The following is a 17058-nucleotide window of genomic DNA, read 5'->3' as shown; positions in this document are numbered from 1 at the left end:
CTGCCTGGTGGGACGGCTCACAGTACAACATGGGCAAACTGCATTCATTCACTGTACAGAAACCGCTCTGGCGCCCTCCACTGGACAACACTGCACACAGCCAGTATGCAGGAACAAAGGGCCAAGTGCGATTTTAGGCTGAAGGAGAATATTCTGACTCAAGCCTCAATTTTCTGGTTCATCACATGAAAATGTCACTTAATTATAAATAAAAAACAGAAACATATATGTTGAAACAGAAACAACAATAAAGTGAAAACAGAAAATATAAATAAGTGGAGTAAAGAAAACTTGTTAAACATGAAGAACACACACTGCCCCCTGCTGGTGAACTACATTTCTGCAATTGATCAGACTTCAGTCAATCATGTTCCAATTTTCTTTCTGACTTTATTCTGTGAAACTAAGATAATTTGAGAAACGTCTCTCTCTCTCTCTCTCTCTGTGTGTGTTTCCGACATGCTGCAAAGTGTTCCACAGAAGAAAGAAATTTAAACAGGTTTAGAATGACACAAGGACGAGTAAATTATGATAGAATTTACATTTTTGACTGAACTATCAGTTTAGGTTTCAGTCATTGCCTGCAAAGAGATAAAGAAGACAGATAATACAGAGAGGGAGATCATTGTTTATATTAAAGTCATATTGTTTAAAAAAAAAAAGAGCAATGGATAAACTTCATGGTTATGGAACTAACGCAGTATATGCAAGTGTTGACTATGGCAAATGAGCATGCAAGCAAAAATGTTTTATCTATTCAATATGACTAAGCTATGAATTTGTATTTATATTTGAATTCTAAGAGAAACCACAACCACTGAAGATGAAAGCTCTGTAACCATACAGAGTGCACTATACTCATATCTACCCACAAACACACTGCTATTCAACATACAGCTGGATGTACACTACCGTTCAAAATTTTTGGGTCAGTAAGAATATTAAAAAAAATATATTCAGGAAGGACACAAATGTGTAACAAAAAACTGCTACATAAATTATGTTCTTCTGTATTAAGGTTTCCACAAATATGTTAAGCAGCACAACTGTTTTCAACATTGATCATAAAGTAAGAAATGTTTCTTTAGCAAGAATATTTGAATTGAAATCCTTGCAGGAAATGGTGCACATGCTGAAGCACAGAACCAAACTCCAACAGCCATAGTGGCTCATTCAATTCTGTTCTATGAGAAGAGGATTCAGCCTTTGCTCTCACGCTGTCACCTCCCTTAAGCGCCCTTCAATTAAGAACTTTGGCTGTAAGAAATGGCACCCTAAAGCCTGGCACACTCCACGTATATCCCCAACAAGGTCTTGACTACATGTGAAGTGTGCCCAGTTCCATCACTTGTCCAAAAGGCAAGCAAGCCAAAAGGGTCATTAAACCAAAGAGGTGTAGAGAACAAACATCACCACACTGTGCTAAGCGTGTCCTTCAAGTCACTTGTTTCTGTAGGACATTATTATGAGGGTTTAATTCACATGACAAATGCTGGATAAACAGTCTGTTTGAAGGTTGTGGCTTTGGTGAAGGTTCCTGTTTTCAAAACAGTCCTTGAGCTAAAGTATAGCATAAAATCAGCTACTGCCCGCTGGAAATTACAACAGCCAACCACTTATTTTGTAAATACATCAAGTAAAATGTGTGCTAATGTCAAATGTGTAACAGTGGGAGATGACAAACAATCCATTCATGCGGGTTTTCCCCAAACACTTTACCGTTACAGGTTGAACTGGTTGAATGATCTTTTGAGAGCGTCTAATAGCTAAAAGACTGAGGTGTGAATCATATCCAAAACATCGTGGCAGGGTGATAATACCTTCTGGCAAGAAGTCTAATAAGTGAGGTCTTCAGCATGAGAAGCAAGGTCTGGCACACTCCATTCACAACTTTTACGACATCTCAACTGCCTGAGAAATGTGCCCGTTCAAAGCCTACAGGATCTTTGAGGCAGCAATCTTCCCGAGGAAACACCTCAAGCCTTTACACATAGCACACTGATGTGAGAGGTAAGCCTTTAAAGGGATAGTTCATCCAAAAATGTACTAAGAGCCTGGAAAATACTGCAATGTTTTATAATGATTGCTAATGTCAATCATATTGGCATATGACCAGGAACTGTGGAATTTTTTTTCAGCCCCCAGATTGAGCCGGCAAATTTAGGGTTACCAGCTTTGAACCACCATATACACAACCCCTCAAAAAATAAAATAATAATAATAAATATATAAATAATAAAATGGTAACAATTTTACAATTTACAATTTTAAAAAATTCATAAATAAATAAAAATAGTAAAAAGGCACTGTATTTAAAAATGAGCTCAAAGCAATTAACACAGACCTACAAAAAAAAAAATGCTTAAAGAAAAGGTATTTGAAAAGAACTTCAAAAACTAAATAAATAAAAATAAACAAACAATAAAGAAAAAAGTACTTAATTTACACAACCCCTCAAATAATAAATAAACAATGGTAAAAAGTATAAACAAGCTACAAAATTTACACAACCCCTCTGAAAAACAATTGCAAAAGGGTACTGTTTTTAAAAATAGGCTCAAATCAATTTACACTCCCCCCCCCTCCAAAAAAAATAGTAAAAAGGTACCATATTTAAAAATAGGCTCAAAGCAATTTACACAACCCCTCAAAAATTAAATAAAATGGTTAAAAAAGTGATTTAAAAAGAACAAAAACAAGGTAAAAGGTATTTTAATTTAAACAACCCCTCAAATAATAAAAAAAAAAAAAAAAAAAAAAAAAAAAAAAAAAAAAATAGTATGAACAAGCTCAAGGCAATTTACACAACCCCTTAAATAATAAATAAATAAAATGGTAAAAAAAGTGAAAAACAAGCTCAAAGCAATTTACAAAACTCCTCAGAGAGAGAAAAAAATTAAATAAATAAAAGTACCATATTTAAAAATAAGCTCAAAAGCAATTTACACAACCCCCCTCAAAAAAAAAGGTTAAAAAGGTTATTTAAAAAGAACTTCAAAAAATATCAAAAATATACAAACAAGGCAAAAAGGTACTTTTTAATTTACACAACCCCTCAAAGAATAAATAAAATGGTAAAAACAAAAAAGTAAAAACAAACTCAAAGCAATTTAAACAACTCTGACGAGAAAAAAAATAATCAAAAAGGTACCATATTTAAAAATAAACAAAGCAATTTAAACAATTACTTAAAGAACTAAAAACATTTAAAATGGTAAAAACATGTACAAACATTTCAAACTTCAAAGCACACTGAAAATAACATGGTACCAAACTAAGCACTTTCTGTCTTAGCAAAGGGTTCTGAATTGTCCTAGCAAAAAAAAAAGACAAAAAAAAGACAAAAGCCTGTCTATGGGAAAAGAGCCAGGTTTCCAGTCCCACACGGTCACCTAATTGACATCCAATTGGAGGAGTAGAGGTGACAATTTTTACAACAAAATGTCTGGCACACTTCACATTTTGTCTCCTATATGGTTATATGCATGTTAAAGTGTGCCTTTTGAAATAAGTTAAGAAAGGTGAGGTGGAACCAGCAAACAAGACAGTTTTCCCGTGCAAACACCTTAGCCCAGCACATGCCACAGTTTAAAGAAAGCTTGAAAGGTGTGTGGTTTATAGAGCACAGAGGCAATGAGGTGACACCTGTGATCAGACCCGGCATGCTGTGAGAAGTGTGTCTGCGCAGCGGACACTAAACCAAAGAGGTCTGAAAATGAACACATTAACAGTTGGGTCTAAATCCCAAAATTAGGAGACCTGGCAAACCTAACTTTTCTAATATGACTAAAAGCTTCCTACAAATGTATTTATAGACGCTCACATTCCTGAAGAATGTGAGAGAAACTGCTTTAATATATATAAAAAAAACATTACCTTTGATACAATTTGATCTTTCAATTAAACTACTTTGCAGCAACCAAACTAGCTATGGGAACAAATAGTACCATAGTAGGAACTAAAAGTAGTAGTTGTAAATGAACAGTAATGTATTATGTTCAACACAAATTAACAACTGAACAATAGTATATAAACAAATTAACCTAGATTAATAAATGCTGCAAAAAAAAACAACTGATGCTCATTATTAGTTGAATTGCGTATTTATTAAGAATGTAACAGCATTATCAATATCATGGTATCGCGATAGCAAAACTGTCTCGATATTGTCGTGGTCACATGACGATATGAAAAGATAGGTCTTCTGGGCAAAAAGTGTAGTTTTTAAAATATATTTAAACGTCTTATTCTACCATAAAAGGTCTTTAAAGTTGTGTTTTGGGCCATTATGCTTTGGCACAGTATCTGCCAAACGAACTAAAACCTAAAAGGACAATATGGCTAAATCCCTTCATCAAGTCGGTTTTCGCTGCCCGTTTCAAAGCGAAGCACGCACATCGTTCAGGCGATCAGCTCAGGATCCGGTGTTTTCCGCACCTCAGAACGGCTCCGTTCACACTGAATGGAGGGAATTCGTTATTGCATGTGCTGTAAGTTTATGACGAGTTTGGGAACGCAACGGCCACCAGTTCTGCTTTATTTTCACGGAAGATTACAGCCTTTCACTAGACCTTTGAGACTTGTTTTTGTAAGACTGTTTTCACTGAAGCTGGAGTTTTGATGCCGTTTCCATCAAAATAAAAGCTTAAAAATGCCGTATGAATTGCTGACAGCTAGTGGTTTAAATGGGTTAGGTTACTGCAGTCCAAATCCAAAATATCTAAGTTTAGAACTTAGGAAAAAAATATTGTAATTTCTACTTAGTGTAAAGCAAAAATAATATACCTATGAAATTCATTTTAATTTATTTTACAGTGCAATTGTTTTACAATATACGGCTATTACTGTCATAGGAATAACAATACTATAAAATTGTTGTTATAATTATTGTATTCCAATTTATTTGGCTTCCTAAAACGCCAGTGTGAATGTAATTTAGACTGAGGGTGTTTGATTCATTTGGTCTGGACCAAAAAGGAAAATGATACACTTGGTCCTTGTCCGCTTAGCGTTCACATTGGCATTATTGACAGTAAACCTAATGATACCGAACCTAAAGGCATGGTGATCGGTTCACAACCTGATTGGTCGGGTTGAATGACGTATACTGCATTTCGTGACAGAACTTACCGAACACCCTAAACAAAAGAGCACAACAGAGCACTCGCACCAGAGTTCGTTTTAATCAAACCAAACATGACAAGTGTGAACACACCCTGAGACAGTATACCGCAAATAAAAAGAGGGTTGAGTTCCCTTTAAATTTCAAGTCAATTCACTGACTTTTTTCTGACTTAGGTTTTCTTAATTAAGAACATGGGTTGAAGCTCTTCATTTTGAACTCTCAAAGTGCATTAGACAGAATAATTTAACTTTAAAATATACAATATATTTGTTTTCATTTGTCTTTTTTACTTTTTAATAAATATTGCAATAATATTGTTTAGTGGACTTCATATCGAGATATTATCGCATCGTGAGATATTGTTACATCCCTAGTATTCATAACAACCAATGCTTTAACTACTGTTAACTAATTGAATCTTATCTAAAGTTTTACCAGATAATCTCGGCACTAAATTTAGGCTACTGTAATGTTGCTCATAATTTATCTATCCAAAGTACATTTTGTGTAAATGTTTTTAGAGCTAACAGATCTTTTTGGCAGAAGGAATTAAGAAACTGAGGCATATGTAAAACATAGTAATACTTTTTTTTAAACTAAATTAATACTTTTATTAAACAAGGATGCCTTAATATTCAACATTCATCAAAAGTGGCAGTAAAGACATTTATAATGTCTCAAAAGATTTCTATTTTAAATCAATTAGGTTCTTTTTAACTTTCTATTGATCAAAGATTCCTGAAAACTGGAATATGGATTCTATAAAAATATTAAGCAGCACAACTATTTTCTTGATTAATGGCTTCTGAATCAGAATTGTCGATAGTCGACTGATAGCCAAATCATTTGTTTGGGGGCGGGCCAAAATACATTACCATGTAGTCAGACATTTGACAGTTATAAATACTGACGTTAACACACAGGGAAAATGTGTAATGGATGCCTCGCAGATACAATGGGGTAAATAATGTTTTATGTTTTGATTAAAAGATAACAAAGTTAACGTTAGCTGGCAGCATATCATGTTGTTTATTACTTATCAGAGCTGATGAAACTGTAGATTTGCACTAAATAAAAGCAAATAATTCACATAAGATGAAATCAACAGATGCAAGCAGTAATCGAAGCCCATGTTCATGTTTACTCTAACTGTATAGAGATTTTCACAGAGGAAATGAACAAATATCCTGCTAATTTTTCTGACTTTGACGCATAGCCTACTGCCACATAAAACTCCATGCGATTGCCTAATAGTTTTATCCAGGCCTGGTTCCAGAATTAATTACTGCGGGTGCTTCAGAAAGTGTGCTCTAGCCTCAATTCACATACAATTCCATGTGTATTTTTGTCCCGTCCATTGCTCTTTCAAGTTTGAATCCTGCATAAATATGCGGATATCATTTTTGAAACTTTGCAGCATGTAGGTGGCCAAAAAATACAAATTCTAAATGGATTAAAGGCTATAGCGTAGAAAGCACACAGACAGCACTGCATTTTTATAATCCCTAAACTTGTCTATATCGTGACTTCATTAAGTTTTGTTATAACGAGAGGATTTGCAAGCTTGCACTGGACAAAATTAAACCTTATGATTTTCCCCAAAGCGCAAACACAAATATGCATTAGATAGTTTGCCAGATCAGTTTCGCCAAAGTGATAGTGGATAGATAATATCTCGAGCTTTTACATGGGTGCTCAGCCATTCCCAAGCACCCACGGGATCAGCGCCTATGTTCACAGCATGCAAAAGTAAAATTAGAACCAGCTGAAATGTTTTCAAATCACTTGTACCCTACCTGATCAAAAAAAAATCCAGTCTTTCACTCTGCCTGTCAGTTTGAGTCTTGTTAAAGATTTAAATCCATGCCACCAAGATGCTCCTCTGTCGGTCATGGATTATGAAAAGTGAAACTTAAATCTGTCATGGGGTGGCTGGATATATTCATGCACGTTTAAAAAATTTATTAAAAGCTTCTTTCTTTTTAGATTCTTATTTACAGCATTATCATAATTGGCTGTATATTAACTTATTGGGAGAAAACCGGTAGTTCTATGTGAAATCAGACATTTGAGCACCCCCATACAGCCAAAATGCCATGATCATAACACCTCTGCGAATATTCGACTGTGAGATTTGGAGTTGAATCAGGCTCCTCCTATTGAAGCATCAATTCTTTGACTATTCAGGGTCACCCCTAAATATTTCACAAACATTGCTGTTTTACTGTATTTTGGATAAAATAAATGAACATAAAAGTTTAATGGTAGTTTATATAATACCTATGTGCCCTCTAGAAGCTTGCGTTCTGCAAGTGAACAATGCATTACTTTACCATCTCAAAGAGGCACAAAATCACTTTCACAGACTTTTTCATTAACTGTTCCCTCTTGGTGGAATGGCCGGCCCAACTCACAGCTGCGTCCTTAGGCATCTTCAAGAAACGGCTAAAAACACATCTCTTCCATCTTTATTTGACGCTCTAACTCTAGCACTCTCTATTCTAATTCGGTTTTATTTATCGGTCTTCTTTGTTAGTCTTTATATCTGACCCTCTAATACTAGCTTTCTTTCTTTTTTGATTCATATCTACTTGTTTTATTTATAAAAAAAAAACACTTGCTACCTACGAGTACTGTGTTGGGCTAACCGAGACTTGTCATAGCGCTTCCTATGACGTCTGCTAAATAACTAAATGTAAATGTATAATAGTACAGATGTTTCTGTACTACCTTTGTTCTCCCTTCTTGTAATTTACAGGAAGATAAAAAAATGTGTTAGACCGATCATTAAAGCCAGTCCCCGAGACAATGAAAATGTATAGTACGGGAACAGGATAAAGGTCTCATGCTCACAATAAGATCACAAGAGTTGAGAACAGTAAAACTCAAGCAATATAATGGATGAGGTGTGCGACCAGGCACCGATGGCCCTCTGAACTCCTGTGAGATCACACTGACATGTGAAGTGTGTCCTTACAACTGAGCTCTAACTTAAGCAGGTAACACAACAGGATGTCTAATAAAGGTGGAGGTGTGCTCTTTAAAGTGACCACCTTCCTGAATTCACACCTCTGGCACATGCCTCCAGACTAGATGCGTTTGGCATCTACTTGTGAAGTGTGCCTCCTTAAAAGTGGGTGGCTTCCAGAAAGATTACAAGACCTTGCTAATTTGAGCTTTTATAAGAAAAACAAGCTTAAATGCTTGTTTACACCTTTAACACCTTAAAAAGATACAAGTTTGGAATAGAAAGTCAGTAAATAATGACAGGATTTTCATTTTTGGGTGAAGACATTGCATTAAATCACAATATACAATAATAATTCAATATGACATTGAGAATTTGAAATGAAAAAAAAAAAAAAATAATCGGTTCTTGTCACAACATCATGGTCAAGCTACAAATACAGCACATGTCTCTTGCATAGGAAAGGGAGGTATAAAATGCAACACCAACAATCAAAGCACATTTCACTCTGGTCTCCTGCGAGACTGCCTTTGTAAAGTAAGTCATTTGAAGTGGACCACCTCAAGAGGTGCTAGAAGTCTGCTCGCTGAAGAAAGGAAATTCACAGCACTTTGAGAAGTGTGCCATACAGAGTGAAAATCTTCACAACGATACCTGATTGAACTGTCTGCCAGGCAAACGCGAATGTAGTAGGCCTATCAATAGAAAGAGTCTGGTGGGGGAGTGCAGGTGAGAAAGTGTGCCATGGGAAATAGTGTGGCTTAGAGCTTGTTTAAAATTACCACATCAGAAAAAAATGGAGGAAAGAGATGGACAGCTGGGAAGCGTTTTGGCATTAACTATCATCATTAAGATACTTTTAAACTGCTAAGTAAATCTATTCAGCTAATGTGTATTAACTTTTTTCTCTTTCTTTAGAAGGTGGTGAAATTCTTAGCTCATTAGAATATGTCTAAAAGATGTATTGGTGATTTCAAAACATACGTTGAACTACTGCTTTAACGATGCCTTGCCAAAAATAACTATTAATTCTTAGAACCTGACTTTGTGAAAGTTCATGCTTACCTTATTTCCTTGTTCATCCACAGAATTGCTACCTACAGACCAAAACATTCATAATGAGTCATGATTTTAAACTGTGAGTTTCAGCAAAAATAATAATAAAAAGTATACACACACACATGTTGGTTTTTGTGGTTTATGGGGACTCTCCATAGGCGTAATGGTTTTTATACTGAACAAACTGTGTGTGCTATTGCCCTACACCTAAACTTAGCCCTCACAGGAGACTTTGTGCATTTTTAGATTTTCAGAAAAAACACAATTTAGTATGTTTTTTAAGTCTTTTGAATTACAGGGACATAGGCAGTGTCCTCATAAACCACCTTCATATTGTAATACCTCTGTCATACCCATGTCATTATGATTATACAAATTTGTGTCCTCATAAACCACATAAACATGCACACACACGTGACCCTGGAGCACAAAACCAGTCTTAAGTCGCTGGGGTATATTTGAAGCAATAGCCAACAATACATTGCATGGGTCAAAATTATCGATTTTTCTTTTATGCCAAAAATCATTAAGATATTAAGAAAAGATCATGTTCTATGAAGATATTTAGTAAATTTCTTACCCTAAATATATCAAAACTTCATTTTTGAGTAGTAATATGCATTGCTAAGAACATCATTTGGACAGCTTTCTGATGATGTATAAATCACAATTTCGGTTTTGTGGTCCAGGGTCACACACATATATATATATATATATATATATATATTAGTGCTGTCAAATGATTAATCGCAATTAATCACATCCAAAATAAAAGTTTTTGTTTATATAATATATGTATGTGTACTGTGTATATTTATTAAGTGTACATAAATAAACGCATACAGTATATATTTTGAAAATATATTCACATGTATACATTTATATATTCATATTCTTATATTTTATATTATATACAAATAAATTTAATATATAAACATAACATTTCTCTTAAACATATACATGCATGTGTTTGTATTTATATAAACGTTTGTATAATATATATTAGTAAGCAGTAAAAACACATAAATAAAATAAATGATAGTAAATATGCATTATGCATATGCATATTAATAAAACTTAATCCTGCAATACAAAAATAAAATTTAATAAAATAAAAATATTTAAAAAATAATATTCACCATAGTAGCACATATATGATGTTTTTTATACAAAATACAGTAAGATCCAAAAATTCTCATGATTATTCAGAACAATCCAAAGAACAACCCAATAATCCAACAATGCCAGTCAAAAATAATCCAAATAATCCAACAATGTTCAAAACGTATAGTCAAATTTATAACATTCCAATCCATTGGTGCCCATCCTTAACGTAAGAAAGCAACAGGCAAACTTACCGAATATGTACACAATGCCAACTGTGCTTCCAAGTCCCATAATTCCTGCTAACCGAAGGACCACCTTCTTAGCATATGCGGTGTTCTCTTTCTGTTTCTTGTCCTCACCCTGTTCATTTTTCTTGTCACCAGAGTCATCACCCTCTGGAGGAAGCTGGCCCTGTGAACGATGTGTCAAAAGCATCCTGCTTTACATCTGCCTGGGATCCTGAGCATTAACTGACAAACCTTTAAGCCAATTTCTCAACAAGAATCCCAAATCTTACGTTATACAACAGCCAGATTGAATATTAATTTCTGTGACTAATTTCTAATAAGCACCAATTCCATTATTTTGAACGGTCTGAGGAGCTGTCACTCAGTGAGACCCATTGCCCTTTGACAGACATTCAGCCTTCAGCCCTTTTCTGCATTAAAGAGGGCTTCTGACCTTGCATAATACAGCTCCAATGTGAAAGAAATTTAAACCACACTGAATTGAAATGTTGCATTTTTTGCATTATGAACAAACTAAATTTAACTCAATAAAGCATGCATCATATTTGAAACATAAATTTCAAAGTTTAAAAGTAATAGATTTTTCTGACTATTATTTCATAAGCAGGTTTACAGAAACTCATATAACTAGCATTTGTAATCCAGCTCTGTCCTTTACAATCATTTATGCTACATATTTAAGAATAAACGTTATAACATGCACTGATTTCTACTGATTATGTGAAAATGTAATCAATGTTACTTAACGTTACTGCTCTGTCATACATAACTCGGACAGCATGTCTGACTTCATTCAAACCACCACCTGTCAACCTTCACTCACCAGACCTAAACATTTGACAAATTGCGGTATTTTTTTCATCAATATACTCGACGCCTAAGTACTAACATGTAAGAATATAAGTATTTTTTCCATAACGCAATAATTGGCTGCCTAATACCCTGTCATGCAGGAATGTCAGGCGGTCATAGCGCTCACCTGGCTTTTCTGCTGCTGCTGGAGCCTCTCCTGCAGTATTGCCTGGGCCAGTCCTCCTGTGGCACTGCTACTAGATGTGTCGGCGGAGAGAGCCCTGACAACATCCAGCGCCGCAGGAGCTGTGGAGCCTCTAGCCCCCTGCCTCAGTCTGAGGAGGCCCCGGCTCGCCCGGACACACATGGGATACACAGACACCGCCGACATCTTGAATATGATGCAGCTAGAGCACTGAGCGCGAGCGGAAAGGACAAACGAGTTTGATTGGTTGCGTCTGTTGTGATTGGCAGGCAGAGAGAGCCAATCGGAGCCAGGAACAGCAACGCGAAGGCTGGTCTTGGAATGTCGTCATGTTCGCCGTCAAAAGCTGTTAAAAGTTCCCAGTATTTTAACTACAAATATCATAATTAAATGCAATGCTTGGTTTAATAATAAAAGCAGATGGCTAACAGATATAATAATGATACAAAGATGGCATCCTATGGAGAGATGCATAATACATATCGACAAATCTAGAACATTCACTGATATGGGCATTAATTTCAAAATAAAAGTACTTCATACTTATGAAGTTTAATTACTATTTCGAAATGCCAAGCCTGTTGTAGGAATCCATGAATGAAAACAAATTATAGAATATGTATTATATATATTGTATAACATATAATATTGAATAAATAGAACATTTTAAACAAACAAATAAACATAAGCAAAAATATAAAGTAAAAATATAAAGTAACAATGATGGATAATGTATTTACATGTGAAAAAGCCTGTTATAGATCATTAATAAACATGATTTCAGGACATGGAATTGATATAAAGGTAAGCTAGTTAACTGAGAAAATCGGTTTAACGTCGTATTGTTTGCTTATGTTATTTATGAAAGATATTTTAAAAGGGTTTGGCGAGGTTGACGGTCCCTGCACAAGCCTATGGGTGGCAGTAGAGCCTTATCTCGATATAACCTGTTCAAAGAAGAAGAGCAATCAACACCGTTCTGTTATCGCTGAAGGAAGAAGTGAAACGTGTTTTTTTTATTTTTGTATATCTTCAGATAGAGCTATTTGTTCTCTTATCATATATGGTTGAATAAAAACTGTCGAACTGAACAAGTCCTCGGGTTCAGTTAAACGCCCACGAGTTACTGAAGAACAGTGGGTGAGTTTTCTAGCTTGGGAAAGTTTATTCATGGCGACAAACTTACCTTAACTCATAACTATTTTGAAATAAACTAACTAAACTACTTCTAGCTTAGCATTAAATTAATCCAAAGTCATTGTGCTTTTTGTGTCCTTATATTAACCAGACACGTTTGCGTTGCCTGTTTGTAAAGTTACGTTAGAGACGTTTCTAAATTAGTTTAGTAGCAATGCAACAGCAGAAAAAGTGTATGTATTAATAGATTAATAGTCAAGATATACACGATACAAATTCAATATGTGTCACTTGGTGGTTTTTCAGTCTTTACAGTACAAGGTCATATTTGATGTTATCATTGGTAGTCATTGCATGTTTTTACCATATTGGAAATCTTTCACACTTAATGTAAATGTGTTTGTTAATTGTACACACACACACACACACGAATGTTTGTTTTTGTGAAAAGTGGGGACATCCCATAGGCGTAATGGTTTTTATACTGTACCAACTGTGTGTGCTATTGCCCTACACCTAAACTTAGCCCTCACAAGAGACTGTGCATTTCTACTTTCCCCCAAAAAACTCACTCTGTATGATTTATAAGCGTTTTGAAAAGTGGGGACATGGGCCAATGTCCTGAAAAGTCACCTTCACCTTGTAATATCTATGTCATACCTGTGTCATTATACAAATTTATCCTCATTTGTCACAAAAAGACACACACACATATATATATATATATAGAGAGAGAGATTTAATAAAAATGTATCAAAAATAAATATCATGCCAGTTGTGATATATGAAGCTGTATGCATGTTGTTTTATGTGACGTGTAGCATGTAGGTTTTGCACCACTAGCAGCCTGCCCAGCAGCATTCACCACGGCGGGGGAAATCAGACCCATTGTGTGCAGGGTGGTTATCTACCTACAGCGGGACATGTCAGGGGAGAGCTGCCTGCACCAGCTTCAACCGCAAACCGGGCCCATTGTGTCAGTCTCTTCAGTGGCCTGCCCTAAGGCTAACACCTGCACATACCGCGGTGTCACCAGCAACAAGTACGTGCAGCTCAATGTTGGCGGAAATCTTTACTATTCCACACTGCAAGTGCTCACCCGTCAGGACACCCTCTTGAGATCCATGTTCAGCGGCAAGATAGATGTGCTCACTGATAAGGAAGGTGAGTTATTTAGACAGTGCCAAGATACGATGTATCCATTTTAGCCTTGGTTTGCGATGCTGATGTTATGTGAATTCTGTTTTTGTTTTTTTAAGGTTGGATTCTAATAGATCGCTGTGGGAAACACTTTGGTTCGATTCTCAGCTATCTCCGTGATGGACTTGTGACCTTGCCCAAGAGCAGACAGGGTATCATGGAGCTCCTAGCAGAAGCAAAGTATTACCAGATCCAGGGATTGATAGACTTGTGCCAGAGAGCCTTGCAGGTTGGTTGAGACTTTCCTGATTATTCTTGTTTTTGTGTGACTTTAATGAAACAATCAGGTTATATTTCATTCCAAAATTAAAAGAAAGAAATTAGATATTTAACATTTTAAAGCCTTTTTTTTATTGTTGTAATGCAAATAAGATTCTTTCAATCTTATTACTGTAATGTGGAAAAATAATTATATTATTTACATTTTTAAATACTTTACATCTGGGTAGAATTTGTTTTACTGCTTCTAGGGTTAGAGTTAATCATCGCGTACTGTATAGCAGTAAAATAAAATGTGTATTGTAGTAATGATAATCCTGTTTGAAAATAATGGGAATATTAAATTTTAGGGTGCATTATGGTAATGGAAGCTGGGGCAAATTCTGTAATATCATATAGTAATATACAAGTTTGGGGTAGGTAAAAAGTTGTAAGGCATTTGTTCAGGGTTTTTTGACGAATAGAAAGCTTAAAAACTGCATTGATTTGAAATAGAAATCTTTTGTGACATTATTGAAGTCTTTACTGCCACTTTTGTATGTATTTGTATGTATAGAATGTCTTTCTGTCAGAAATATACATACATGCTTACAAAAATGGGGGTGACATATGACCCAGATATTTCTTGGCAGGCTTTGTGACATTGTTCCATTTTTTTTTTTTTATTATTTGTTTGTTTGTTGGTAGGATAATGAAGAAAAGGCTTTGTGTGTTATCCCAGTCATAACATCTCCTAAAGAGGAAGAGAGGCTGATACAAGGCTGCGTAAGGGTGAGGCTTTCAAATATTCCCTGTTTTTTGGTGTTTGTTTTATGTTCACATATAAAGCAAGATCATCTGCAACTCTGAATGTCTTTTGCCTTTATTATTTTTCCACATATAGCCTGTTGTAAAACTGCTTTACAACCGAGGTAACAACAAATATTCCTATACAAGGTAAACACTAGTGTTTTAACATTCAACATGATTTACCTTTTTGAGAAATTAAGTTGGCTTCTAGTGTTCTTATTGTCTTTTTGATTGGTGTTTATCTTCCTCAAAAGCAACTCGGATGACAACCTACTCAAGAATATCGAGTTGTTTGAGAAACTGTCTCTGAGCTACAGCAGTCGTGTGCTCTTCATTAAAGATGTCATCGGAGACGAGATCTGCTGCTGGTCCTTTTACGGACAGAGCCGTAAGCTAGCAGAAGTCTGCTGCACATCCATTGTTTATGCTACTGAGAAGAAGCAGACAAAGGTAAGTCTTGTTGAAAAGTTATTTCAATAGACACTTTCATAGCCTGTTTGAACGTGTCAAAGAAGAGCTCTCGTAATGCGCTCAGGTTGAGTTTCCAGAAGCGCGGATCTACGAGGAGACGCTAAATGCCCTGCTTTATGAGACTCTCCCAGTCCCAGATAACTCGCTGTTGGAGGCCACCCGCAGACGGAACAATTGTTGCTCGCACAGTGAAGAGGAGGAGGCCGTGGAGCTGAGGGAGCGTGTGCGGCGCATCCACGTTAAAAGATACAGCACTTATGACGACAGACCACTTGGACATTAGCCTAACTGTGAATTGAGGCATCCAAGACATTTTATATATATCCTTCCAACCAATGCCTCTGTTTTCACATTGTCTGTGGAGAACACTAAACTACCAGCACCGTTAACCACTTTGTAGTTCGCTGCCTGAACAAATTGCTGCTTTGTCTTTCTTTTTTTTGTAGGTGGCTTGACAATCAATGTTGTGGATGAAATCCGGCTTGAACATTAATGTGAACATAACACAAAAAGTTGATCATGAACTAGAATCAGTTCCTATATTTTAATTTATTTACCTCATTATTGTTAGTTTTTTTAGGAAAACACTGTTTTTAAACAGTAGTTAATAACCTAATCATGAAATGTTTTGATAACATCTTGCCAAGATGAATTTGCCAAGAAGTACATCACTCTGTTTCTGCTAACTGTACAGGATCATATACTCCGTTACAATCCTGCCTTATGCCTACATTAATCAAGTACTGTGATTTGATCAAAGAGAAATCCTGTTTATGGACTTGGGGTGTTGTATTTGGGAAAATCAGTTTGTAGTTTTTTTTTTTTTTTTGGTCTAGTAAGATGAAAATAAATGTTTTTAATACTTGAATGAATGAATGTGACCTAAAAGTTTCCTGCTCTAGTTATTTAACACTCACAAAATATTTTCTTAAATTTCACCCAAAAATGAAAAATCTTTTAAACAATAATTCAGGTTTATTTGCCTATACCTTTATAGTTAATATGGTCCAAAAACAACATTGGACCCCTTTGCCTGTCAACGTATGAACCAAGAAAAAAAAAAAAAAAAATCAAAGTGTCATCTTTCGTGGTTTTTTTATTTTAATTAAAAGTATTTTATTTTTATCTAGTAACTTTAACAGTAGATATTGAAAGAATAGTTCACCCCAAAATTAAAACATGTATTGCCTTCAGGCCATTCAAGATGTAGATGATTTTGTTTCTTCATAGGAACAGATTTGGAGAAGTTTATATCACTTGCTCACCAATAGATCCTCTGCAGTGAATGGGTGCCGTCAGAATGAGAGTCCAAACAGCTGATTAAAACATCAAAATAATTCACAAGTAATCCACACCACTCCAGTCCATTAATTAATGTCTTGTGAAGTGAAAAGCTACTTGTTTGCATGTTTAAATTCCATTTATTTCTATTTTATGTTTGTAAATTGTATTTTTAGTTAAAAAGACATTTTTAACCAAAATATGAGTCCTTTATCATAATATTGCTTCCTCCAGTGTAAAAGTCTTCTCTGCTGAATGGGGAGAAATTTGCGCAGATCAAAAACCGTTTTAAACAAATATGTCAGTGGATTTCTGATGTAAGAAGAGTTATGCATTATGGATACGGTTATAACGCATTAATGATGGAATTGTTTCTTACAAACAAAGCTTTTTATTTCAGAAGACGTTACTTGATGCACAGGAGTCCTGTGGATTACTTGTGGATTATTGTGATGTT

At 35.3% G+C, this 17058-nt stretch overlaps 2 protein-coding genes across 2 annotated transcripts in view; one reads left to right on the top strand and one right to left on the bottom strand.

The window, feature by feature from the left end:
• The window catches only part of LOC306854115 (mitochondrial import inner membrane translocase subunit TIM50), a 32877-nt gene extending 20863 nt beyond the window's left edge, over positions 1–12014 (bottom strand). The window contains exons 1-3 of the mRNA XM_079391946.1: positions 11487–12014; positions 10511–10670; positions 9159–9190 (exon numbers count right to left, since the gene is read on the bottom strand). Coding sequence (XP_079248072.1) covers positions 9159–9190; positions 10511–10670; positions 11487–11690 — 396 coding nt within the window. The 5' untranslated portion in view covers positions 11691–12014. The remainder of the gene's footprint in view (positions 1–9158; positions 9191–10510; positions 10671–11486) is intronic.
• A 432-nt stretch (positions 12015–12446) lies between these two features.
• On the top strand, positions 12447–16364 carry LOC306854326 (BTB/POZ domain-containing adapter for CUL3-mediated RhoA degradation protein 2-like). Its single transcript, XM_079392236.1, has 7 exons — positions 12447–12644; positions 13463–13805; positions 13901–14070; positions 14748–14831; positions 14944–14996; positions 15104–15299; positions 15385–16364. Exons 2-7 carry the CDS (start codon positions 13565–13567, stop codon positions 15601–15603), a joined length of 963 nt encoding a protein of 320 aa, XP_079248362.1. The 5' UTR covers positions 12447–12644; positions 13463–13564; the 3' UTR covers positions 15604–16364.
• The last annotated feature ends 694 nt before the right edge of the window (positions 16365–17058 follow it).

Source organism: Barbus barbus, assembly GCF_936440315.1.
Source record: "Barbus barbus genome assembly, chromosome: 34".
Taxonomy (NCBI): Eukaryota; Metazoa; Chordata; class Actinopteri; order Cypriniformes; family Cyprinidae; genus Barbus; species Barbus barbus.
The sequence above is the reverse complement of the archived record's forward strand: the minus strand, read 5'-3'. Positions and strand labels throughout refer to the sequence as shown.

Bases quoted from the DNA above. Each gene is read 5' to 3' on its own strand.
- LOC306854326 (XM_079392236.1), top strand. From the start codon at position 13,565: ATGTCAGGGGAGAGCTGCCTGCACCAGCTTCAACCGCAAACCGGGCCC. The intron at 14,071-14,747 runs GTTGGTTGAGAC...GTTTGTTGGTAG, and splicing joins TGTGCCAGAGAGCCTTGCAG to GATAATGAAGAAAAGGCTTT. The intron at 15,300-15,384 runs GTAAGTCTTGTT...TAATGCGCTCAG, and splicing joins CTGAGAAGAAGCAGACAAAG to GTTGAGTTTCCAGAAGCGCG.